This window comes from Rhinoderma darwinii, chromosome 10, assembly GCF_050947455.1.
Source record: "Rhinoderma darwinii isolate aRhiDar2 chromosome 10, aRhiDar2.hap1, whole genome shotgun sequence".
Taxonomy (NCBI): Eukaryota; Metazoa; Chordata; class Amphibia; order Anura; family Rhinodermatidae; genus Rhinoderma; species Rhinoderma darwinii.
Genome location: NC_134696.1, coordinates 41,305,129 through 41,332,798, shown reverse-complemented (window position 1 = coordinate 41,332,798; position 27,670 = coordinate 41,305,129). Strand labels below are relative to the sequence as shown.

Here is a 27,670-nt window from a genome sequence, read left to right as displayed (position 1 = left end):
AGTGTTTCTCTGGTAAAACCTTCCGTGTTACACAAAAAAAATTGAATAAAATTGAAATTCAGCAAGAAAAATGAAATTTGCAAATTTCACCTCCACTTTGCTTTAATTCCTGTGAAATGCCTGAAGGGTTAAAAAAAACTTTCTAAATGCTGTTTTGAATACTTTGAGGGGTCTAGTTTTTAAAATGGGGTGTTTTATGGGGGTTTCTAATACATAGGTCCCTCAAAGCCACTTCAGAACTGAAGAGGTACCTAAAAAAAAGGCTTTTGAAATTTTCTTAAAAAAAACAGAAATTACTGTTTATGTTCTAAGCCTTGTAACGTCCAAGAAAAATAAAATAATTTTCAAAAAACGATGCCAATCTAAAGTAGACATATGGGGAATGTGAACTAGTAACTATTTTGGGTGGTATAACTGTCTGTTTTACAAGCAGATGCATTTAAATTCTGAAAAATGCTATTTTTTTATAAATTTTCCCTAAATTTTGCAAATTTTCACCAATAAGCACTGAATATATCGTCCAAATTTTACCACTAACATAAAGCCCAATGTGTCACGAGAAAACAATCTCAGAATCGCTTGGATAGGTTTAAGCATTCCGACGTTATTACCACATTAAGTGAAATATGTCAGATTTGAAAAATGGGCTCTGAGCCTTAAGGCCAAGACAAGGCTGCGTCCTTAAGGGGTTAAAGGGGTTGTAACATGATGACAACCCTTGTCCATACACCCCTTCAGAAGTTGGCTTCTATTTAAAAAGCGATTGTCTTCATGAGATAATCCGTTTATTTATAGTTTCCTGCACCTATTTATTTATTTATTTAATTAATTAATTAATTAACCGAATCCTTCTGCTTAGCAGCCCTTGACCTGGAACATGCCAGTATGGGCTCACAGGATAACTTTAACATAGTTATTTATCCAGTGGGTTTAGGAAGATTTGTGCTGAAAAGAGGATAATGCATGGCCAACAGAACTCCATGTTTGCATTTCTTAAAAGTTATAAGAAATGTAATATATACAGTATATATAGCCCAGCTCGACGTGAAGTGACCGTTCATCCATCTTATGTACATTGTACCAGAAAAATATTTGCTATAGCCAAAGATCGATAGACGTTCCTCTCATAATATCCAATTCTACAAACCTTCAAGATTAGAAAAAACGGTTCTGCTTTTCTTTTACAGAAACATTGGCACTCTTGTCCTTGGCACATGTCTGGCATTGGAGCTCAGCTCCGTTATACAGAAAGGTGCTTTGCTGCAATACCAGACACAGCCTATATATAAGAGTGGTGCCGTTTCCAGGAAAAAAAACCAAACAAAAAAACAGTCTATTTTTCTAATCTCATGCAAAGTTTTTGGGGTCCTAGTATACAGAGGTTATAAATATGGAACATCAATGTAGTTTAGGCATGCGGAAATAATAAAACATAGCTATTAGGTCTCTAATATTAGACAAGTCTGAAATGAGCCTTTCATATACCCCAGTGACAGCAATAGTGCCCCCAGACTTCACAACACCATGCTCCTGACTCAAGAAGTTACAAGTGTGCACCGGTACACTTATAACGTCCTGTGCAGAGTTGCACAAAAATATGTCCCCCCCAAATTAATCTGTAATAAATTTCATCTACATCACAAAAGCCTCATGTCCTGGGACAGAAAGACTCTCCTGAATAATATTCGGAAGCCTCATGAAGAACTCTGGGGCACTCACTGATGAGCCCCACCTCATATTTTGAGAAGCACCGTCCTAGACTCCCCTCTTATAAAAGCCCCCCCCTCCATCTCTTCATTCATTGCGTTATTCTTCTATGTGGCTTCATCCTTGATTCTTACAGTTGTAACATGAATAATTCTGTCATGGCCGAGCTTCTACGTAACATTTATTCAACAGCACAAGAACTCATTCTACAAAAAAATTCTTAGGAAGGAAACGCTTATAAAGTTGCATGCCAACCTAGAAACCTTTGTACACCTCCCCCAATGTTAAGATTTGATTTACCAAGTCTGTAGATAGGGCTAAAAAGTCCTTATCTTTATATAAAAAGTAATATTGCACATGTGAAATGGTGGAAGAAGAAAGCATTTGCTTATTTATACTGTTTTCAATATGGTAAAACAGTCTCGGGTGAGTGACTTCGCTAGTCCTCGTCAGAACTTTCCGAGCTCTCGTCTTTGGCCACTTTCCAGTTGGTCCTCCTGCTTTTCCTGGCTGCCGTTTCTAAATCTTTTTTAGACTTTGATCTTCGGTGATGTTTTCTGCTGGATTTTTCAGTCCATCGTTCCTTATGTTCCTCTGCATTGTGATCTTCAGTGCTGCTCATCTCATTGCTGGAGGAGTCGCTGTCTTGTCCAGATGATGATGGGTGCGTTTTTGAGGTCTTTTTCCGAGTCTTCTTCTTCTTCCGTTTGGACTTCTTCGGCTTCTTTTCAGCGTGGTCTGTACTATCACTTTCACTTGAGGACTCTGTACTATCCTCCTGCTCTTTTTTCCTCTTCTTCAGTTTTTTGTGTGAACGCTTCTTCTGCTTTTTCTTGTGAGTTTTTTTTGACCGCTTGCGTTTATGGGATTCCTGCTCCTTCTGCTCTTTGCGTCTAGACTCTTCTTCTCCATTGGTTGTTCTTTTGCTTCCTCTTTCCTCACGGTCATCACTGTCAAAAAAAATAAAAGTAATCAGTTTCCAATAATGAAATACACCTACAGCATTTCAACATAATTGCATAATATGAACAAATGTAATATTATATATAGAATATGAATAAAGTTTCCTTGGGTTAAAATAATTTAGTGTAAGTTAAAAAGTTAGGCCCCATGCACACGACCATAAAAACTCCCGTAATTACGGGCGCATGGACTTCTATTGGCCACGGGTACCTCCCCGTTTTCTCACGGGAAGGTGCCCGTGCCGTTGAAAAAGATAGAACATGTCCTATTTCAGGCCGTAATTATGGCACGGGAAGCCCATAGAAGTCTATGGGGCTCCTGTAATTACGGGTGACTATGTGTGTGCACCCGTAATTACGGGAGCGTTGCTAGGCGACGTCAGTAAATAGTCACTGTCCAGGGTGCTGAAAGAGTTAAACGATCGGCAGTAACTGTTTCAGCACCCTGGACAGTGACTTCCGATCACAATATACATCAACCTGTAAAAAAAAAAAAAAAAGACGTTCATACTTACCCAGAACTCCCTGCTTCTTCCTCCAGTCCGGCCTCCTGGGATGACGTTTCAGCCCATGTGACCGCTGCAGCCAATCACAGGCCAATCACTGGCTGCAGCGGTCACATGGACTGCCGAGTCATCCAGGGAGGTCGGACTGGATGTCAAGAGAGGGACGCGTCGCCAAGACAACGGCCGGGTAAGTATGAATTTCTTTTACTTTTATTACGGAAAGGGCTGTCCCTTCTCTCTATCCTGCACTGATAGAGAGAAGGGGCTGCCGATTAGTGCAGTGCAATTTTGCAGCCAAAAACATGCCCGTAAATACGCGTGGAATACGGGTGACACCGGACCCGTATTTACGGGCACGGGTCCGTAAATACTGGTGCAATATGGGTCGATTACGTGTGACCAAGGACCCGTATTTACGGGTGGACAAAAATATGGTCGTGTGCATGAGGCCTTAGTCTCACGAAGACAACCTCTGTCTATATGTCCTATATGGACTTCATAGAGAGTGGCCCCCCGCCTATGAGTCAGAATGGAGAGACCATCTTACATGGTCGGCCATTCATTTGAGAAAAGAAAAATATACATGGCCGGACACAGCTACCCTTGACAATACATTTTCAGAGGTTACAGAAGCCTATCTATAGATTAGTACATACCTGTCGGTGTCAAATTCATCAGGATACAGCTCCTTATAGCCACTATGTCCCCACCTGAAAAACATAAAAATACCAAGGTTTTATGTAACTGTACCAACTCTTTTACAAATGAAGAAAAATAAGCGATTCTCCGCACTGTCCCGGATTAAGACCATTTATTATAAAAGGATATTTCAATGCACATAGTTGAACAATTGTGTACAAGGTAAGTACAGTTAGACAATATTAACCCCAGGGGCGGACACTGGCAGCAGGGGGCTCCTGTGCAGGACATGTGTCTGTGCCCCTCCCGAATATAGACATGCATATATAAAATATGCACATACACATCACACACAATATACAGATTCCGCACACATACTCTATATGTACAAAAGTATTGGGACACACCACTTGATAATTGAATTCAGGTGTTTCATTCAGCCCTTTGCCACAGGTGTATAAAATCCAGCACAAGCCATGAGGTCGCCTTTACAAACAATTGTGAAAGAATAAAGAGCTCACTGAATTCCAGCGTGGTCCTGTAATAGGATGTCAGCGTTGTAACAAGTCAGTATGTGAAATTTCTTCCCTCCTCGATATTCCACGAACAACTGTGAGTGATATTATTGTGTGGAGGAGTTTAGGAACCACAGTGACTCAGCCACAAAGTGTAAAAAGCCACCAACGCTCTGCTGACTCAGTAACTGCAGAGCTCCAAACCTCCTCTAGCATCGACATCCGCACAAAAACTTTGCCTGGGTTGCTTCATGGCTTGGGTTTCCATGGCCCAGCAGCTGAGTGTAAGCCTCACATCACCGAGCACAATGCCAAGCGTCAGATGGAGTGGTGTAAAGCCGCCACCACTGGACTCTGGAGCAGTGGAAACGTGTTCTGTGGAGTGATGGATCAACCTTCTCTATCTGGCGGTCTGATGGAGGAGTCTGGGTTTGGCGAATGCCAGGGGAACGTCACCTGCCTGACTGCATTGTGCCAACTGTAAAGTGGAATAATGCTATGGGGTTGTTTTTCAGGGGTTGGGCTAAGCCCTTAATTACAGTATAGGGAAATGTTAATGCTTCAGCATACCAATACATTTTGGACAATTGTAGCATGCAACTTTGTGGGAATAGTTTGGGGTTTGGCTCTTTTCTATTCCAGCATGACTGTGGCCCAGTGCACAAGGTCTATAAAGTCATGATTGGGCGAGTTTAGTGTGGAAAAACGTGACAGGCCCGCACAGAGTCCTGACCTCAACCCCATCCAACACCTTTGGGATGAATCAGAATGGAGATTGTGAGCCAGGCCTTCTCATCCAACATCAGTGTCTGACCTCACAAATGCTCTTCTGGGTGAATGGACAAAAATTACCACAGACACACTCCAAAATCTTGTAGAAAGAAGAGAAGTTGTTTTAGCTCCAAAGAGGGGACCAACACCATATTAATGCCTATGGATTCAAAATGGGATGTCATAAAAGCTCCTGTAGGTTTAATGTGTAGGTGTTCTGATACTTTTGTACGTATAGTGTAATATATTATATGTATATACACACACACACACACACACACACACACACACACACGAGATCAAAGATTTGGAATGGCCCAGCCAGAGCCCAGACCTGAATCCCATGGAAAATCTGTGGGGTGACCTGAAGAGGGCTGTGCACAGGAGATGCCCTCGCAATCTGACAGATTTGGAGCGCTTTTGCAAAGAAGAGTGACAACAATAGCCAAGTCAAGATGTGCCATGCTGATAGACTTCTACCCAAAAAGACTGAATGTTGTCATAAAGTCAAAGGGTAATTCAACAAAGTATTAGTTTACGGGTGTGCAGATTTCTGTTCTTTATTTTTATTTTTCCACCCTAAAAGATTTCCGTTTGTTTTTCCAATACAATTGTACAGATTATAGGTGACAAAAGTGTATACACACACACACACACACACACACCTCATAATATAAACCATTATTCAGCAGCAGATTGCACATTTTGCTCAGTCCGTGTCAGTGATATTTCATACATTCGTACGCCGCCATCTGCAGGATGACAGAGGAAATCCCCTCACCTGTCAGGCATGGTGGACTCACACTCGTAGTACTTCTTGTTCAAGGCCCGCACACTCGGTGCATCCGGCTTCAGAGCGGCTTCTGCCGCAGCTCCCTTTTTCGTATCTTCTTTGCTTCCTTCAGGTTCAAAACCATCAGATCTCATCCGGCTCCTAACATTAAATGTATTTGTTTGCTCCAGTTATTTCAGTTACAATCCAGCACAACGTAGAACAATATCTTTCCAGTAGACAAAGTATTTCTTTATACAATGGACAGGACACGAATAACACCACTTAATGCAGAAGTAGACAGAATTAACGCGAGAGATCTGTATGGGGACCTCAAGTAGGTGAGAATTTAACGGGACATCTCAAGGCAAAAAATTACGATTATTTACGGGTAAAACCCCTTTGTATAGTAGATACCAAAGATTACATTTACTTAAAATAGATAACGGGAACAGTATAAAAATAAGCAGAAACATGAGTATCCCGGATTGACAGAAGACCCATCATGTCCTCAATAAAAAAAGTATTCCCAGAAACAAAATATATCACCAGGATAAGTGTCTGATCACTGGGGCACCTGTGGATAGGTGATAAATGTTCATTCTGGAAATACCCCTTTGGCTTTGTTCACACAATGCAGATTTGCTGCAGATTTTGCCTGCATTTTTTAAGCCCAAACCAGAATTGGCTCCAGGAGAGCAGACCTAGAAGGCCTTTCTTTGCATAATTCTTCTGTTTAGGTTCCGTTCCTTGTTTTGCTTTAAAAAATACATGCAAAATCTGCAACTAATCTGCACTGTGTGAACAAGGCCTTAAAAAGGGAAATGGACTGTTCCTAAAGAAAGAAGTAAATTGAGACTTGCTAGAATCTTAAATACTTATATAGTAAGGAAATGCACAACTAAGATAATAACATTTGATCAAGTACTTGTTAGTAGGCACCAGCTACATTTACATATATGCCTTAATGTATTGTGAGAGGAATTTTGACATTCTTGGAAAGACTAAACAGAGACACATCAGGATTCTCCATTTCCCGTGAATTCAGAACAAAAAAAAATAAACTACATAACAAGGTCTTTATTTCATTATAATTATTTACCTGAACCTTCCCCTTTAAGGGGGTTGTCCCGTTGCAACAAATTAATGTTCTTTTTTGGTGTAATTAAAAATGATACAATTTTCCAATATATTTTCTGTATTAATTCCTCACGGTTTTCAAGATCTCTGCTTGTTGTCATTCAGTAGGAACATTCATTTTTTACTTCCAGTGGATAATATTCTGTCCATGGTCATGTGATGGACACACAGGTGCTGGGATAGTTACATGGTCATGTGATGGACACACAGGTGCTGGGATAGTTACATGGTCATGTGATGGACACACAGGTGCTGGGATCGTTAGACGACACAGCTCTGATACACAAACTGTAATGAGCCGTGCACCTGTGTGTCCATCACATGACCATGGACAGAATATTATCCACTGGAAGTAAACAATGAATGTTCCTACTGAATGACAACAAGCAGAGATCTTGAAAACCGTGAGGAATTAATGAGGAAAGTATATTGGAAAATTGTATAATTTTTAATTAAATAAAAAAATAACAACATTAATTTGCTGAAACCGGACAATCCCTCTACATAGTAATTAGAGTGGTAAATGCGGGTAACAACCTACCTGCTATCATTAAACTCTTCTGGATACAGCTCCTTATAACCATTGTGGTCCCATCTGTACAGGAGAGAGGTGCACGGTTACATTCCCACAGTCGGTAAAATCAGAAATAATACATACAATATATTCAGATACTCAATGAGCAAGAAAAAAGAAAGGAACAGCTGAAAATGGGGAAAATGTATTAGGTGGGTAGCCTAGAGAGATGAAAAAAGTTGTATATGCACAAAGCAAAATCCACAGGATCAATACAATAAGAATCGTGACTCCAATCCTACCAGTAAATAAAAATGGAGGTAGAAAAACACAGACTAGCTACAAATATTCGGAGAATCGGTCACAGACTTTATCAATCAGATACCCTAATAATACTAAACTTGTGGCTGCCATAGTACTCAATGTATGAACCTTGAGGCCGACAGGGATCATCTGACAGAGCTCAGTCTCTAAAAAGTATTAAATGTCTGTTCTGATCCTCATATCTTCTATCTATTGGTAACTAACATTCGGTAGGTAGCGAGAAGTAAGGGACAGATGGAAGGCAGTATGACTGGAGGATCCGACTACACAGGGTTTGTTTGTAGTCTGTGACGCATAGGAGCTGTATACACAAAAACGTAGGATATTGTTAATCAAAACTTTTTGCACTTTTTATTTTAGATGAATTAGAGCAATAAAAATATAATTGGTTGCTATGGTGGACATAGGCGTTAAAGGGGTTGTCCAGTCCCTACAAATTGGTGCCTATCATCAGGATAGGCCATTAATATCTGATCGGTCGGGGTCCGACTGCCGGGACCCCCACCGATGACCCTGCATTCCGGTCACTGCTCACACTGTGAATCGCCGACACAGCAGTAGTGGCGGTTCACTGTATTACAACCTTCCTCCATTGAAGTGAATGGGAAAAGGCTGCAATACCGTGAACCACCACTACAACGCGTCAGCAATTCACAGTGGGAGAAGTAAGGGAAATCGTACGAACCCTGCAGCCCCTTCAAAACAGCTGATCGGTGCGGATCCCGGCAGTCAGACCCCAACCGATCAAATATTGATGGCCTATTCTGAGGACAGGCCATCAATTTTTAGGGACTGGACAACCCCTTCCCTCCGCAGCCATTTTTCAGATTTTCATTTCCACTTTTTCTTTTCCACCTTCCAAAATCCATATCTAAAATCCTTTTCTATTTTTCCATCTATATAGCCGTATGGGACTTGTTTTTTGCAGGACGAGTTGTAGCTTTGCTCTACACCATTTATTCTATCATATAATGGGAAACTGGGAAAAAAAACAGCGATTTCTCCATTGTTTTTTGGGTTTCGTTTTTACGGCATTCATCGTGCAGTAAAAATGACATGTTAACTTTATTCCGATACCGAAAAAATTGGAAAAAGATCATTTAAAAGAAGTACAACAAAAGTAGATTCCGCAAAAAAAAAAAATAGCTAGGGCTACGAAAACATAAAACAGTTATGGCTTTTGAAATGCGACGATAAAAACAAAATGGCAAAAAGTTGCTTGACTATTAAGGCCCAAAATAGGCTGATCACTAAGGCCCTGTTCACACACAGTTTTTTTAGCACAGGAACCGCGGAAAAAAACGGCCGAAATTGCCTCCAATTCTTTTTAATGGGAGGTAGAGGCGTTTTTTTCCCGCGAGCAGAAAAAAACGCTCGTGGGGAAAAAGAAGCGACATGTCCTATCTTAAGGTGTTTTCTGCCTCAAAAACGCCATTGAAATCAATGGCAGATGGAAAAAACGCCGCAAACAGCCGACGCGTTTATGTAAAAAAAATACTTGTTGTTTTTCCTTTTGCCTGATGAAGAAATAGGTAAGAAAAAAAGTGTCAAAAACTGCGTCAAAAAACACCTGTGGTGCAAAACCACTTCAAAAAAAATGGGGGTGATTTTTCCAGACAGAATTTTATGCCTGCAGAAAACTCAGTGTGAACATAGCCTAAAGGGTTAAAAACAACAGCTACTGTGGAAATTATTAAAAAACTGTGTACACCTTCTAAAGTGATTTTTTTTATTATATATATATATATATATATATATATATCAGTCAGTGTGTTTGGTGCAACTTTCAAATTAGTTTTTATTAAAAATGATTTCTACTTTTTGAGATACAGCTGCTCTGTGCCCTGTACTCTATACGCAGGATCCACCTGTAATCTATTACATCTTAGTTATGATGGGTCCTGTGTGTCTGACTCGCTTTCACTGAACCCGTCAGTCCTGCGGACCGGACGGATACGGGGTTCAGCGAACAATAAAGTTACTCTGTATACAAGATACAGAGCAGCTGTATCTCAAAAAGTTAAAAGAATTTTTAATAAAACCTCATTTCAAAGTTGCACCAAACACACTGACTGATATTTTTATTAAAAAAAACACTTTCAAAGGTTTACATAGCCTTTAAGGTAAAAATTTACATTTTGAACATAAGTTTGTGAATAAAGAGGATTACAAAGAATGAAACATTACTATGTAAAAGGGGAGGGGAGAATTTATTTAAAGCATAACTAAACTTTTTAAATAAACTTCTGACATGTCATAATGACTTGTCAGAAGTTTTGATTGGTGGGGGCCAGAGCACTGAGACCCCTACCGATCGCTAAAACAAGGCGGCAGAAGTTCTCGAGTGAGCGCTGTGCCGCTTCGTTTCAGATCGGCTTTCCTTCTGCCGCTTCGTTTAAAGTGATCGATAAGAGTCACAGTGCTTGGACCACCACCAATCAAAACTTCTGACATTTCACTATGACATGTCAAAAGTTTAGTCACCCTTTTAAAAAAAATATATGTCTATTTACCTTTGAAATAACATACTTTTACCGTTCTTAAATGAACATGAATAGCAAAGATGTAGGGACGTGTTTATACACGGCCTTATAGAGGCATCGCTAAAGTATCGGCAGGACCTCGTATGACGTGTGCACAAGTCCTGAACCTGAAATAAGGAGGTTGATTTCAGTATTTATAACTGACCTGTTAACATTTGGTGACACACGTCTCCGCTTTGTCCCACTAGTTTCTGTTTGCTTCTCCAGTTCCCGGATCTTCCACATTTCAGTTTCTTCTTGGATCTGCACACCGTAAACGGATGGATAAAAAGTTGGATGAAAACATTTTTTTTTTTGGTTTTTTTTTAACTTACAATAGGATTTTGTTAGTGCCTCAGTCCTCCAATGTAGAAGGGTGCAGAAATGGAGGGTGAGAATAGCGGAGATTGGGAAGTTAGGGCCTCTGTCCGAAGACACTTCGTAGTTTGGGGTTATTAACACAAAAAAATTGCTGTTGTACTTTTAATATCTAATGGATTAGTGCTTTATTACCGGGAATGGGACTGTATACTGTGCTGGGGTCTCAGTCCTCCGTTATAAATGGGATCCGAACAAAACAGTAGTTGCTGCTACATATATTTAACCAGTGCTCTCCTATTGCTGGTAGGATGGCGGTATACCTACAGCTGGAAGGTGACTACGGTATATTACAGACACACAACGAAAAAATTCAGTGGGGCATAAAGGAGGTACAAGATATACACGTTCATGGTACAAGCTGCATTCACAGACCCTAGACAGTGGCACATGGAGTCCCTTCGTTTCTATATTACGGCCACGTAGGCACTCAATGTGGGAGATTACCTTCATACTAGGGCTGGGCGATTAATCAAATTAATTTGATTAATTTGCCCTCAAGGCCTTGATTCTTTAGTGGCACCGTCGCACCAAGTTGCAGGAGGAAGCTCCGCCCCGTCGCTTCGTCACCTGCCTGGTCTGCCCTGTATGACAAGCTGCGCCCCATTCGGTCTCTGCTTCCCCATGGATCTGCTGATCTGTACTGAACAATATGATACAGTACGGAACAGTAGTTCCGTGGGGGAGCAGGGACTCCTCGTATATAGCCACACCGCCCTGTAGATATTATCCCCCCTTGTAGATAGCGCAACCACACCGCTGTAGATAGCGCCACCACCTCCCTTGTAGATCACACACGCCCTCCCTTGCAGATCGCACCACCCCCCCCCCTTGCAGATCGCACCACCACCCTTCTATCCCTTGTAGTTAGCACCACTGTAGCTCTCACGAGGAGCTGAATCCCTGGTCAGAGCGTCGGCTACCTGTGGCTGAGGATTCAGCTACTAGTGGCAGCTACAGTGCTTCGATCTACAAGGGGAGGGGGGGGGTACGATCTACATGTGGGGGTCTGATCTACAAGGGAGGAGGGGTGGTGCTGCAATCTACAAGGGGGGATGGGGTGCTATCTGCAAGGGTGTGTAGAACTATATGGGGGGTGGCACTGTCACTATAAGTGGCCACTGTAGCACTATAAGTGGGCACTGTGGCACTATCTACAGGGACATTGCGGCACTAACTACATTGGCACTGTGGTGTTTTCAGGGGATTGGGACAAAAAAAAAACCCAGACAAAGGAAATCCATTTGGAGACACTGATGCAAAATGAACATGAAAAACTGACAATTGATAAGTTTTTAATGGCCGTTTTTTTCACTGTCGTTTGACTGTAGCCTAAATGACTGATGCCAGGAGTCTCGTTCACATGTACCGTGGTCGGGCCGGCAAATCCGTCTGACACACAAACTGTTTTTCATGGTCGTGTGAATCCGGCCTTAATGTCATTTATTTAACACCCTATCGTGGGGCCGGTACTGACAGGGTCCTGCTCACACTTCAGACACTATAACGTAATCTTGACCCAGAGTGCCCGCTGGCCGCGATTTGGCCCTGCTGCAATTTACACTGCTCACGTATGCGATGTGGAAGATCGGCTGGGGTTGTGACGGGCAGAGGGGGATGTTACTGCACGCAGCGCATCATTGATTATAGATTCTGTTAACCTGTCCCCTGCCGGGGAACACAGACGTTATAATCAATTAGATGTACATTTTTCCAATTGTATTTCTGCTAAAAAAGTATTTGCAGAGGATAAAAGTTGTGAAGCTACATACAATTATTATAGTAATATATGCTAAAAAGTTATTTATATAAAGAAAATTATTTATTAAATTATCTCTTAGTATTACCGTTAAATAAACGAAAAAAAGAAAATCACCCATAGTGTTGAAAAAAAATCTAGATTTTATTTTTTAGCAAAATCACCCAGCCCTACTCCATACTATAGAATACAATGGAGCCTGCCACAATTAATCTCCTTATGGATTCCACAGGAATCCTTGAGAATTACACCTCTGTATAAAGTCGGAGGTACATGGAGGTGCAGTACGGACCCATAGCAGCCTATAGGTGCCATATTACAGATCCATACAAAACAGGTCTGTAATACCATCAAGGGCTCGAAGATAGGTTCACCTAATTCTGTCCACAGCAAGTTTCATCTTTCAGTAACCTCAGAGAAAGCAAGCAAAACACAACAAAAACGATAATATTATTCCAGAACGTCCATCCGACAGGTTTACTGACCTTATTATGTGCATCAGTGTGTCGAATAACATTTCTCAGCAAAACTTTTCCAAGAGGAACACGGGACATCATAAATCCTATAAAAGGTGAATTGTATAGATGTGGTTACATACGGTCAGCAACCAAGTGTTCAATCATTTACAGAGTACGACGAAGGATATTTCTGCATTGTTACCATGATGTGAGACACAAAACCTACTGTAAAGATCTGTTTTCATACATCAGAGTGTGGATACTAATCTTCTAGTCCTCACCAAGACCCAACACTTGATCATACATATACAACCCGCCACATACTAGATCTATACACCTATATATAACCCGACACATATTAGATCTATACTCATATATATAACCCGCCACATACTAGATCTATACACCTATATATAACCCGACACATATTAGATCTATACTCATATATATAACCCGCCACATACTAGATCTATACACCTATATATAACCCGCCACATACTAGATCTATACACCTATATATAACCCGACACATATTAGATCTATACTCATATATATAACCCGCCACATACTAGATCTATACACCTATATATAACCTGCCACATACTAGATCTATACATATATATATATATAACCTGCCACATACTAGATCTATACTCATATATATAACCCGCTACATATTAGATCTATACTCATATATATATATATACACACTACCGTTCAAAAGTTTGGGGTCACCCAGACAATTTTGTGTTTTCCATGAAAACTCACACTTATATTTGTCAAATGAGTTGCAAAATGACTAGAAAATATAGTCAAGACATTGATAAGGTTAGAAATAATGATTTTTATTTGAAATAATAATTTTCTCCTTCAAACTTTGCTTTCGTCAGAGAATTCTCCATTTGCAGCAATTACAGCATTGCAGACCTTTGGCATTCTAGCTGTTAATTTGCTGAGGTAATCGGGAGAAATTTCACCCCATGCTTCCATAAGCCCCCCCCACAAGTTGGATTGGCTTGATGGGCACTTCTTGCGTACCATACGGTCAAGCTGCTCCCACAACAGCTCTATGGGGTTGAGATCTGGTGACTGCGCTGGCCACTCCATTACAGATAGAATACCAGCTGCCTGCTTCTTCCCTAAATAGTTCTTGCATAATTTGGAGGTGTGCTTTGGGTCATTGTCTTGTTGTAGGATGAAATTGGCTCCAATCAAGCGCTGTCCACAGGGTATGGCATGGCGTTGCAAAATGGAGTGATAGCCTTCCTTATTCAAAATCCCTTTTACCTTGTACAAATCTCCCACTTTACCAGCACCAAAGCAACCCCAGACCATCACATTACCTCCACCATGCTTGACAGATAGGCGTCAGGCACTCTTCCAGCATCTTTTCAGTTGTTCTGCGTCTCACAAATGTTTTTCTGTGTGATCCAAACACCTCAAACTTCGATTCGTCTGTCCATAACACTTTTTTCCAATCTTCCTCTGTCCAATGTCTGTGTGCTTTTGGCCATATTAATCTTTTCCTTTTATTAGCCAGTCTCAGATATGGCTTTTTCTTTGCCACTCTGCCCTGAAGGCCAGCATCCCGGAGTCGCCTCTTCACTGTAGACGTTGACACTGGCGTTTTGCGGGTACTATTTAATGAAGCTGCCAGTTGAGAACCTGTGAGGGGTCTATTTCTCAAACTAGAGACTCTAATGTACTTGTCTTGTTGCTCAGTTGTGCAGCGGGGCCTCCCACTTCTCTTTCTACTCTGGTTAGAGCCTGTGTGTGCTGTCCTCTGAAGGGAGTAGTACACACCGTTGTAGGAAATCTTCAGTTTCTTGGCAATTTCTCGCATGGAATAGCCTTCATTTCTAAGAACAAAAATAGACTGTCGAGTTTCACATGAAAGTTCTCTTTTTCTAGCCATTTTGAGTGTTTAATCGAACCCACAAATCTAATGCTCCAGATTCTCAACTAGCTCAAAGGAAGGTCAGTTTTATAGCTCCTCTAAACAGCAAAACTGTTTACAGCGGTACGAACATTTTTGCACAAGGGTTTTCAAGTGTTTTCTAATCATCCATTAGCCTTCTAACACAGTTAGCAAACACAATGTACCATTAGAGAACTGGAGTGATGGTTGCTGGAAATGGGCCTCTATACACCTATGTAGATATTGCATTAAAAAACAGACGTTTGCAGCTAGAATAGTCATTTAGCACATTAACAATGTATAGAGTGTATTTCTGATTAATTTAATGTTATCTTCATTGAAAAAAACTGTGCTTTTCTTTCAAAAATAAGGAAATTTCTAAGTGACCCTAAACTTTTGAACGGTAGTGTATAACCCGCCACATACTAGATCTATACATATATAACCCGCCACATACTAGATCCATACATATATAACCCGCCACATACTAGATCTATACTTATATAACCCGCCACATACTAGATCTATACATATATAACCCGCCACATACTAGATCTATACATATATAACCCGCCACATACTAGATCTATACATATATAACCCGCCACATACTAGATCTATACATATATAACCCGCCACATACTAGATCTATACATATATAACCCGCCACATACTAGATCTATACATATATAACCCACCACATACTAGATCTATACATATATAACCCGCCACATACTAGATCTATACATATATAACCTGCCACATACTAGATCTATACACATACAGTATATATAACCCGCCACATACTAGATCTATACATATATAACCCGCCACATACTAGATCTATACATATATAACCCGCCACATACTAGATCTATACATATATAACCCGCCACATACTAGATCTATACACATATAACCCGCCACATACGAAGATCTGTACATATATAACCCGCCACATACTAGATCTATACGCATACAGTATATATAACCCGCCACATACTAGATCTATACATATATAACCCGCCACATACTAGATCTATACATATATAACCCGCCACATACTAGATCTATACATATATAACCTGCCACATACTAGATCTATACACATACAGTATATATAACCCGCCACATACTAGATCTATACATATATAACCCGCCACATACTAGATCTATACATATATAACCCGCCACATACGAAGATCTGTACATATATAACCCGCCACATACTAGATCTATACGCATACAGTATATATAACCCGCCACATACTAGATCTATACATATATAACCCGCCACATACTAGATCTATACATATATAACCCGCCACATACTAGATCTATACATATATAACACGCCATATACTAGATCCATACATATATAACCCGCCACATACTAGATCTATACATATATAACCCGCCACATACTAGATCTATACATATATAACCCGCCACATACTAGATCTATACATATATAACCCGCCACATACTAGATCTATACATATATAACCCGCCACATACTAGATCTATACACATATAACCCGCCACATACTAGATCTATACACATATAACCCGCCACATACTAGATCTATACATATATAACCCGCCACATACTAGATCTATACATATATAACCCGCCACATACTAGATCTATACATATATAACCTGCCACATACTAGATCTATACATATATAACCTGCCACATACTAGATCTATACATATATAACCTGCCACATACTAGATATATACATATATAACCTGCCACATACTAGATCTATACATATATAACCTGCCACATACTAGATCTATACGCATACAGTATATATAACCCGCCACATACTAGATCTATACATATATAACCCGCCACATACTAGATCTATACATATATAACCCGCCACATACTAGATCTATACATATATAACCTGCCACATACTAGATCTATACACATACAGTATATATAACCCGCCACATACTAGATCTATACATATATAACCCGCCACATACTAGATCTATACATATATAACCCGCCACATACGAAGATCTGTACATATATAACCCGCCACATACTAGATCTATACGCATACAGTATATATAACCCGCCACATACTAGATCTATACATATATAACCCGCCACATACTAGATCTATACATATATAACCCGCCACATACTAGATCTATACATATATAACACGCCATATACTAGATCCATACATATATAACCCGCCACATACTAGATCTATACATATATAACCCGCCACATACTAGATCTATACATATATAACCCGCCACATACTAGATCCATACATATATAACCCGCCACATACTAGATCTATACACATATAACCCGCCACATACTAGATCTATACATATGTAACCCGCCACATACTAGATCTATACATATATAACCCGCCACATACTAGATCCATACATATATAACACGCCACATACTAGATCCATACATATATAACCCGCCACATACTAGATCTATACATATATAACCCGCCACATACTAGATCTATACATATATAACCCGCCACATACTAGATCTATACATATATAACCTGCCACATACTAGATATATACATATATAACCTGCCACATACTAGATATATACATATATAACCTGCCACATACTAGATATATACATATATAACCCGCCACATACTAGATCTATACACATATAACCCGCCACATACTAGATCTATACATATATAACCCGCCACATACTAGATATATACATATATAACCCGCCACATACTAGATCCATACATATATAACACGCCACATACTAGATCTATACATATATAACCTGCCACATACTAGATCTATACACATACAGTATATATAACCCGCCACATACTAGATCTATACACATATAACCTGCCACATACTAGATCCATACATATATAACCCGCCACATACTAGATCTATACATATATAACCTGCCACATACTAGATCTATACACATATAACCTGCCACATACTAGATCTATACACATATAACCTGCCACATACTAGATCTATACATATGTAACCTGCCACATACTAGATCTATACACATATATAACCTGCCACATACTAGATCTATACACATATAACCCGCCACATACTAGATCTATACACATATAACCTGCCACATACTAGATCTATACACATATAACCTGCCACATACTAGATCTATACACATATATAACCTGCCACATACTAGATCTATACACATATAACCTGCCACATACTAGATCTATACACATATATAATCCGACACATTTAGAATATTACATTAGAATATGATTATGCCGCTGCCACATATATTAGTAAAAGTCACTAGTGACATGTCAGCCGGACATTATGAAAACACGGCCACTTCCGCTCTGGGCTTCCCGTACTTCCTCAGTGACATTCTCCGGTAATGCTCGGAGGTGTCCGCTCCGTGTTCTGTCTGAGCACTACATACAGTACATCTGTGATAAGGCCACACAGCATTCCCACCTCAGTCCCGAGCGGTGTCGGCGCTTCCCGTTCCTACCGGAAATACTTCTAAGCGGCTAGTACATAGCACGGGGGGGGGGCCGTGTCGTGGGAGGCTTCTGTTGTAAGGGGGAATCATTTGAATGTGGCACTGCGTTCTGGTTTCCATAGAAACCACTTTCTCTCTTTATTGATTCTCAGGAGCGCGTAAGTATGCCTTATGTCATGTTATAGCACGTAATGTACGCGGGTGGATTCAGCTGCTTTATAACTTGCGCAGTTTATTATTCAGGCGACATAGAGCAGGACGGTTCAGTAACGACTATCCTCCCCGTCCTCGGCAACCACCTCCTCCACCGTCTGTGTCATGTGATCACACGGTTGCCCGGTGCTGCGTCGTTTTCGTCTACTTAGGACTTGGTCACGTGACGGGCTCATGACGTAACCGGCAGATAAGCAGCGAGGCGGGAGCTGACCAGAAAACATGGGGGATTTTTTAAAAGATCTCCCGTCCAACAATAAGAAAAACTTCATCAGATTCCAGGCAGAATGTGCGTCTAAACCGTCGGACAAGCAGCTGTCCGTCCACGTGCCCACCACAGAGGCCCCTTCTGAGCAGACCATAGTCACAGACCAAACACACATACTACTGCGCTATCTCCAGCGGCAAGAGGGGAAGGAGAAAACTGCCAAGAAAAGAAAGCACGGTCCTATAGAAATAGGGGAGACTTCCACACGCCCGCCAAAGGTCACCCGAACGGACACCCAAGAAATGAACCAAGACCCGTGATTGCCTCTGACGCGTTCTTATCCGTCGTCCAGAAGCACCTACTGACCAGAGCCAACAACTGCGTTATGCGCCACATTGACGGAAATGCAACAAAATGAGTACAACGGGAAAAACCGTGAAGCAGTAACCCGTAGCAACCAATTATGGTGGTTGCTTTCAAAGTGCACGTACAAAATGAAAGCTGGAGTCTGATTGGTTACTATGGGGAGCTCCTCCCTTATTTCTTTGCACTAGTTTTGATAAAGATCCCCCACAAGTGTGAGGGTATCCCGGCTCGCTGTGAATCGTAACGGCGAGGAGGCTGACATGATGGCGCTTTTTATTTTTTTTGAGTTTGTGTAAACGGACTCCGGCCGCCCAGTTTGGGGGCATGCCCATTGGCAAGCTTTACCATCCACTGTTGCACTTCATTCACACCGTTGTTCTGAACTGTATCACTATGGCCCAAAAAAAAGGGACTGACCTTAAAGGAGTTGTCTACATGGCGTCATTACCGCATAGAGATGATTCTTCTTGGACACGGCTCTAAGAAGACGCTGGCTAAAAGCAGCCCCCATTCTGGAGGATTCGGCGGAGCCATGTATTATATGGTCCTCTATTCACATCTACTAATGTCTATGTCCCGTTCGCTTACCCCGCTGATGGGGTATCCTTACAACACCTTCAGATTTGTGTAACTAGACTGACTTATGTGTAGCATAATAAAGGGTTTCCGGTCTTTATTCAGTGGGCTGAAAACAAAAAAATGGCATACGTTCTCATATTCCCATACTACGGATTCCTTATGGCTGCCATATATCCATATCATGGCTGCAGGAGCGGGATCCTCTGCGGGTCGGTAGAGCCATGAGGGTGCCAGGTCTTGCAGCCGCAATAAGCAAACTGAAGCAACTTTACAAATATTCCTAATAAAAAAATCTATCACTTTGTGTATGCAGCTCTTGGCCCAATATTTATTCTTTTTATTATATTTTTTCTGTTTATTTTCCACTCCTGGTTTAGGCTTCTAAAAACGGATGAAAAATACTACAATGTGAAAGCAGCATTATGAGGCCAATGTGTCTCCATGGTAACAGACTACAAAAAAATGTTGTATTTGTAGTCTGATCTTGCAGTCACACTTCCTTCCATCTGTCCCCTACTTTAGGCTATGGTACATTTGGTAGGTTAGCATGGTTATTTGCTTCATTTTTCATTTTAGGTGGAAAAAACAATTTGGTTGTTACTGTGGGCATAGCCTTTAATCCCACTGCCATCAATTTATTAAACCTAAAAAAATCCCCTTTGATAGAACTACCCATATGTGTTTTTAGGGTACCCACACACGAAGCAGCGTTTCCGTAGCAAAATCTGCATGTGTTACTTGCGGATTTTGCCCGTTCTACATCCGCAGCATGCTCCGATTTCTGTGCGGAAAATGTCCTGCAGATGAGATTTGTTCATATCTCCTCCACGTGGCTGCTACTGTAATCCACTGCTGGTTTTGTGTTTGCAAATCCTCAACATTTCTGTCCCGTGTGCAGGGGGCCTAAATGACATAAAACCTTCAAAAGTTTCTCTCTTTCCCTGTATGTTGCTGGAGAACGGCAAAACCCCCTCAAACAAATCGTCCGCCTTATAACAATCATCAATATTCTATTATCGAGGGTCTTCAGTCCCAGCTGCTTTAGGGCAGGTATTTTTTCTTGGGGCTCATCATTGCTTAGCCGTTTGTACGGAGCGCTGTCCTTCCTCCACTTACCTATGTATGACCATAGTAGACCTAACACCCGTATTGAAATCATCTCAGAAGAGAGGTGAGAGCCGCAAATACTAAATGATCAGCGGGTTAAGGGTTTGAATGATTTGGGGGTCTCAACTCCACCAAGAACTGTTGATAATCTTTCATTACAAAGCTGAAATCACACATGTAGTTTTTGATGCAGTTTTTGGTTTCCTTAGCCAAACACAGGAGTGGATACAAAAGAGAGGAGATATTTTTCCTTTTTCTATTTTCTGAATCCATTCCTGTGTTTTGGCTAAGAAAAAAAACTGCATCAAAAACTGCATGTGTGATTCCATCCAGGGCCAAGATCACACACACACTTTTGATGCAGTCTTTTTAGCCAAACACAGGACTGGACACAAAAGAAAGGAGACCAGTCTGTTCTTTATAATTTTCCTTCCTTTTGGATCCAGTTCTTGCTTTGCAGAAAAAAAACGATCCAAAATGTGCATCAAAACTGTGTGTGATCCCGGCCTTAGGGTGCAGTCACACGTGGCAGATTTTGGTGCAGAAATTTCTGCAACTGAAAATCCGTTCCATTCATCTGAATAGAACTTGTAGAAATCCAGGCACCTGTTGCAGAAACAACCACATTCAGATGAATCAAACGGATTTTCAGTCGCAGAGATTTCTGCAACAAAATCTGCTGCATGTGACTGGATCATAAGGGATCATTCATACTAATCAAATCGAGATCTGTAAACTTGTTTTATGTCCATGGTTTTTCTACCGTGTTGTATTCTAAATTGTCTGCTTTTCATTTGTATTTGTTCTGTTATTTGTTTGAGGGTATGTTCACACGCAGTGACCAAAAACGGCTGAAAATACGGAGCGGTGTTCAGGCGAAAGCAGCTCCTGATTTTCAGAAGTTTTTGTAGCAACTCGTGTTTTTCGCGGCGTATTTTACGGACGTTATTGGAGCTATTTTTCAAAGGAGTCAATGAAAAACGGCTCCAAAAACGTCCCAAGAAGTGACATGCACTTCTTTTTTGCAGGCGTCTTTTTACGCGCCGTATTTTGACAGTGACGCGTAAAATGACACCTCGTGGGAACAGAACAACGTAAAACCCATTGCAAGCAATGGGCAGATGTTTGTAGGCGTATTAGGGGCATTTTTCAGGCGTAAAACGCCCGAATTACATCTGAAAACACTGCGTGTGAACATACCCTCAGGGTTAACTATTTTTCGCTTTTTTTGTAATGTTGGGAAAAATACGGATAGGGCTGTGTTTACGTCTATTCGAAGCCCTGTTGGGAGCCTCGGTCGCAGATTCCATAGAAAATTCTGAACAAAATAGCACCGCATTTAATTTTATTTAGTCAGGTAAGATTACAGAAACCTAACAGACCCCGTTATAGTCAATAAGGTCTATCGGATGCCTTTGGTGTCCATCACGTGACGGATCCAGCAGTGTCGTCATTTTTGTTGTTCTGCTCCTATGACTGAAATGAACAACGCAGATGTGAACAGAGCCTAATACAAACAAGGGAATAAATACGCACATGAACTATGCAAACATGAAATGTGTTTTTAAATTCATATCATTGACTTCTAAGGGCTAAAAACTGTGCCCGTGCGGATCCATTGAAACATGCGTATAAAAAAACGGAAATGTGAATGTTAACATTTAAGTGTATTGGCAACGTGTTTCAATGAAAAAAAATGGAATACAGATCCTTACTATGCAGGTGTGAATGAGCCCTAAAGCTGCAATCCGCTTCAGTCAGATAAGCAATCATTACCCACGTATATGCGGACACATAGCAAAGTCATTGTATTTATGTTTATTTTTTATTGTTTAAAGTGCAAATGATGTTACACCTCCCCTGTGACGCAAAATGTTCCAACCGTTACCAAGGGTGACCATTGGTTAATATGAGCCGTCCACCACATAAGCATTGTTTTATTTCTTGTGTAACGTCTTCAGGTCTTTACACTGGACGGGTTCATAGAACATTTGCGCTGTACTTACATTGATCTAAACTTGGGCTTGTCTGTGGAAAGTTTTTAGTTCTGTGAGTTTTTTTTTTTTTCTTCATATGCTACATTTTTCTTTTTTTTTTATCCTTTATGTGCGCAGGTCACATTTTTCCTCCCTGAAATAAAGATGGACATGAAAGTCCCCCCAAACCAGCTGTTATCTCAGGTCAACCAGTTCTGGAGTATGTTGGACGATATGGCTGAGAATAGTCCACAAAGCTACCAGAAGTTCATACAGCGACATCTGGAGGAAGGGAAGGAGTTCATGGCACCCCCCGAATCTCACTTGTGTCTTCAAACTAAAATACTGGTAATATTATTTTAATTGCAGTTTCTTTGTTATTACACTTTTATTGGTTTCTTTAGATTACGGTCTTAGTAAATAAAGCTAATGCTTCATAGCATTCAGGACTGATAAAATGCAATTTGTGTGTGTATTGTCTCTCCCAAATATTGCATCTCTGAGATCCGGAAGATAGGCAGGGATCTCCTCAAGTTAGATTTTATTAGTGTTAAAGGGGTTGTCAACTACCTGACAACTGATGACCTATCCACCGGATAGGACGTCAGTATATGATCAGTTAGGGTCCGGACCCTGCACCGATCAGCTGCCTCTGGACGACCATGCCGGAAGCAGATAGCTCCTGCCCCGGAATAACGGCTGAGCTGCAGTACTACTCAAGTGGATTGGAGCAGAGCTGCAGTTCGGCAGCACGGCCGCTATGCAATGTACAAAGACTACTGCTTCCGGCTCCATACATTGTATACTGTGCAATGGCATCCGGTGTTCCGGAGGCAGCCAGAGCAGCTAATCAGTGCGGGGTCCAGGGGTCAGACCCTCACTGATGAAATACTGATGACCTATCCAGTGGATAGGTCATCAGTTGTCCGGTAGTGGACAGCTTCTTTAAGACCCATTTACACGGGCCAATGATCAGGCCAAAGAGCATTTGTACAAATGCTAGTTTGCGATCATTGCCCTATGTAAACATGGCAACGGTCAGCCAACAAATGAACAAACACTCTTTGGTTGGCGGATTTAATGCTTTGAAAATCATCATTATCGGCAACATGTCTCTTCGTGTTACATTAATAAAATTGCATCCTATACAGTTTAATTGGTGTAAAGAGCCTTTAAACGTGCACCGATCAACCTGTAATTATCGGCGATGAACGTTAGTTATGAGCACATATCTGCCAGCGTAAACCAGCCTTTAGATGAGGTGTTAGGAGCCGCTGTCAGCCGAGCCATCTGTCCACTACCATTCATTCGTCTGACGTCTTTGTGCAGCTTCTATGTAAAGTGGACACTTAGAAGATTTTTTTTTAATAAAGGTATATTAGAAAAGCGCTTAGTAGCACAAAAATAATACATTCCATAAAAAGTAAAAATTCACACATACTATATTTTCAATGTTTTTTAAAAGCTTGTGAAAAACGCCATAAATTTCAAGCGTTTTTTTCATTGCGTTTTTTACAAACATTTTTAGTGGAATTTTTTTATTTTGGAACATGCATCTTTTTCCAGCAATTTTGAAGTGCTATAGAGTAGCCTGTGGGAAAAACGGCATACCCAGAGCATGCTGCATTAAAAAAAAAAAAAAAGCCACCTCCCCAAAAATGACATCTGGCTGCAGCGTTTTTGACCCAATAAAAAAAATGTGATCGTTAGCCCCCGCAGATATAAATAATTTATAAAAAAATATGCATTATAAGATACGCACAGAAATGACCCGACTCGCCGCAGGAGTCGGGTTTGATTTTCCTGTCCTGTAGCTCCTGTCATGCCCAGGGGTGCTTCTATAAACCCCGGCGGCATACAGTATAAAGATGCAAGATCTCGCTAGTTCTCACGAGATCTCACCGCTCTGAATGAAAAGACTGCTGTCTATAGTATTTATATAGCAGTTATCGATTTATATATGATGTATATCGATAAATGCTATAGACAGTGGCCTTTTTATATATACGCACTTTTGCAACCAATTTTGTTTTTACCTAGGAAAAGAGGTTCCCCATTTTAACATAAAGTATCTTGCTGTGTTGAGTATAGAGTACCGGCGTAGACCTATGTATCTCCATAGTTAGACAGTTATGTGTGACCCCTTACATCCACTATTTGTAGGGGTGGTCGAGATACGGTATTGGATCCAGTGATGAGACCAAATGTATTTTCAGGACTCCTGTCCTTAATCATTGGCATAAACCGTAATCAAAGTGTAACTGTCGTTGCACAAAACACTTGACGTGTCATAGTGGCATGTCAGAAGTTTTATCGTGGGGGTCCAAGTGCTAAGACCCCCACTAATCGATGAAACGAAGGGGGAGAAGCGCTTAGCCGAGCACAGTGCTCTTTTAGCTGTGATGGTGTAACTTCGGCTCTTCTCAGAAAGACGGCATAAGCTGAAGACGGGCTCATAGACTTCTAAGTGGTACCCGATAGTTTTCACGGACCCATTCACTTTAGTCCTATCTTTCCACGGATCACAGACGGGACCCGGCCGGCACACACTGTCGTGTGCATGAGGCATTAGGCTACATTCACACGACAGGGAAAAATGGCCGTGTTATGAGCGTTTTTTGAACGGCCATCACACGGCCGTTTTCAGAACGATGTAATTCTATGGCTATATTCAGGCCATAGAATACTGGCCGTCAAAAAATAGGACATGTCCTATTTTTGCAGTTTTCACGGCTAGATGACCCCCATAGAACTCAACGGATCAATTTTTAACTACCGTTTTTCAAGAATCAATCCTAGTGACGGCTGTTAAAGAATTATCCTGGCCCTCACGAGGATTTCCCGGGCAGAGAGCTACTTTCGAGGATTTCCCGGGCAGAGAGCTACTTTATGAACAGTGATGTCAGGGCTTTCAACTATGGAGTCCCTCACCAGAGCATCGCAAGCTCAGGCCGTGGACTCCTGTCTTGGGAAAGCCCTTGACGTCACTGACCATATATAGACAGTGTTGTTAGGGGCTTTGCGATCCCGGAATCCCTGGCCACAGCGTCGGCAATGCTTTAGCCAAGGATTCCGCTCCTAGAGAGATTCCCTCATGTCACTTTCCATATGTGGCAAAGCTTTGGCCAGGGATTCCGCACCTGGATGAGTCCCTGGTGTCACTATTCATATAGGGACAGTGACGTCAGGGGCTCATACTGGAGCAGAATCCCTGACCAGAGCATTGTTGACGCAATGGCCGGTGATTCCACTCCTGGAGGAGCCCCTAGCTTCACTATCGATATATGGACAGTGAAGTCAGGGGCTCCTCCTGGAACGGAATCCCCTGCCAGTGTGTCGGCAATGCTCTAGCCAGGGATTCCGCTACACGGGGAGCCCCAATGGTGCTATCTACAGGGTAAGATCTATGTGACGCTATCTACAGTGGGGGGGGGGGGGGTGTGATGCTATATACAGTGGGGAGGGTGTGATGCTATATACAGTGGGGAGGGTGTGATGCTATATACAGGGGGGGGTGTGGCACTATATACAGGGGGGGGGGGTGTGGCGCTATATACAGGGGGGGTGTGGTGCTATATACAGGGGGGGTGCGGTGCTATATACAGGGGGGGTGCGGCGCTATATACAGGGGGGGTAGTGTGGCGCTATATACAGGGGGGGTAGTGTGGCGCTATATACAGGGGGGGTAGTGTGGCGCTATATACAGGGGGGGGTAGTGTGGCGCTATATACAGGGGGGGTAGTGTGGCGCTATCTACGGGGGGGTAGTGTGGCGCTATCTACAGGGGGGGTAGTGTGGCGCTATCTACAGGGGGGGTAGTGTGGCGCTATCTACAGGGGGGGTAGTGTGGCGCTATCTACAGGGGGGGAAGTGTGGCGCTATCTACAGGGGGGGTAGTGTGGCGCTATCTACAGGGGGTAGTGTGGCGCTATCTACAGGGGGGGTAGTGTGGCGCTATCTACAGGGGGGGTAGTGTGGCGCTACCTACAGGGGGGGGTAGTGTGGCGCTATCTACAGGGGGGGGTAGTGTGGCGCTATCTACAGGGGGGGTAGTGTGGCGCTATCTACAGGGGGGGTAGTGTGGCGCTATCTACAGGGGGGGTAGTGTGGCGCTATCTACAGGGGGGGTAGTGTGGCGCTATCTACAGGGGGGGTAGTGTGGCGCTATCTACAGGGAGGGGGGAGTGTGGCGCTATCTACAGGGAGGGGGGAGTGTGGCGCTATCTACAGGGGGGGGAGTGTGGCGCTATCTACAGGGGGGGGGAGTGTGGCGCTATCTACAGGGGGGGGAGTGTGGAGCTATCTACAGGGGGGGGGGGAGTGTGGCGCTATCTACAGGGGGGGGAGTGTGGCGCTATCTACAGGGGGGGGTGGAGTGTGGCGCTATCTACTGGGGGGGGAGTGTGGCGCTATCTACTGGGGGGGGAGTGTGGCGCTATCTACAGGGGGGGGAGTGTGGCGCTATCTACAGGGGGGGGGGAGTGTGGCGCGATCTACATTGGCACTATATGGGCACTATCTAGTGGGGACACTGGCGCTATCTACAAGGACATTTGCACTGTTTACATGGATACTGTGGCCTATCTATGTTCGCACTGGCACTACCTACAGTGGGCACTGTGACACTATCTACTGGGGTATTGTGGCACTATCTACATGGACATTGTGGGGTTTTCAAGGGGTTTGGGCAAAAAAAAAACTGACAAATTAAAACCATCAGTTTGTTTTAACGGCCATGAAAAACGGACAGACGGACTGGAAATGGATAAAAATTTGGAGACACTGATGCAAAACAGCCATGAAAAACTGACCGTTGATCAGT

The 27,670-nt window shown here is 42.1% G+C and overlaps 2 protein-coding genes and 1 pseudogene across 6 annotated transcripts in view; 2 read left to right on the top strand and 1 right to left on the bottom strand.

The window, feature by feature from the left end:
- Positions 1-1,875: 1,875 nt before the first annotated feature.
- NKAPD1 (NKAP domain containing 1) lies at positions 1,876-18,770 on the bottom strand. 4 transcript variants are annotated; one of them, XM_075839787.1, is made up of 7 exons: positions 18,269-18,770; positions 12,995-13,071; positions 10,539-10,636; positions 7,554-7,607; positions 5,882-6,034; positions 3,832-3,885; positions 1,876-2,657 (listed from the first exon to the last, which is right to left on the bottom strand). In XM_075839787.1, exons 2-7 carry the CDS (start codon positions 13,064-13,066, stop codon positions 2,147-2,149), a joined length of 942 nt encoding a protein of 313 aa, XP_075695902.1. In that variant the 5' UTR covers positions 13,067-13,071; positions 18,269-18,770; the 3' UTR covers positions 1,876-2,146. The 4 variants fall into 4 exon arrangements, with proteins under 4 accessions (XP_075695902.1, XP_075695900.1, XP_075695904.1 ...); XM_075839785.1 differs by having other exon boundaries at positions 18,372-18,770; XM_075839789.1 differs by lacking the exon at positions 18,269-18,770 and adding an exon at positions 18,228-18,247.
- PIH1D2 (PIH1 domain containing 2) overlaps positions 18,283-27,670 on the top strand; it is a 19,503-nt gene continuing 10,115 nt past the window's right edge. The window contains exons 1-2 of one of the 2 annotated variants that reach the window (XM_075839783.1): positions 18,283-18,557; positions 22,987-23,196. In XM_075839783.1, coding sequence (XP_075695898.1) covers positions 23,014-23,196 — 183 coding nt within the window. In that variant the 5' untranslated portion in view covers positions 18,283-18,557; positions 22,987-23,013. Of the gene's footprint in view, positions 18,558-20,615; positions 20,937-22,986; positions 23,197-27,670 lie in introns of those variants that run through there. The other variant, XM_075839784.1, reaches the window with a different exon arrangement.
- On the top strand, positions 18,581-20,380 carry LOC142661993 (DET1- and DDB1-associated protein 1 pseudogene; annotated as a pseudogene).

Excerpts from the sequence above, each read along its gene's own strand:
- NKAPD1 (XM_075839787.1), bottom strand. The coding sequence starts at position 13,066 with ATGATGTCCCGTGTTCCTCTTGGAAAAGTTTTGCTGAGAAATGTTATT. Across the intron at positions 6,035-7,553 it reads GAAGAGTTTAATGATAGCAG|GAGCCGGATGAGATCTGATG; the intron begins GTAGGTTGTTAC and ends ATTTAATGTTAG. Across the intron at positions 2,658-3,831 it reads GATGAATTTGACACCGACAG|TGATGACCGTGAGGAAAGAG; the intron begins GTATGTACTAAT and ends TTTTTTTGACAG.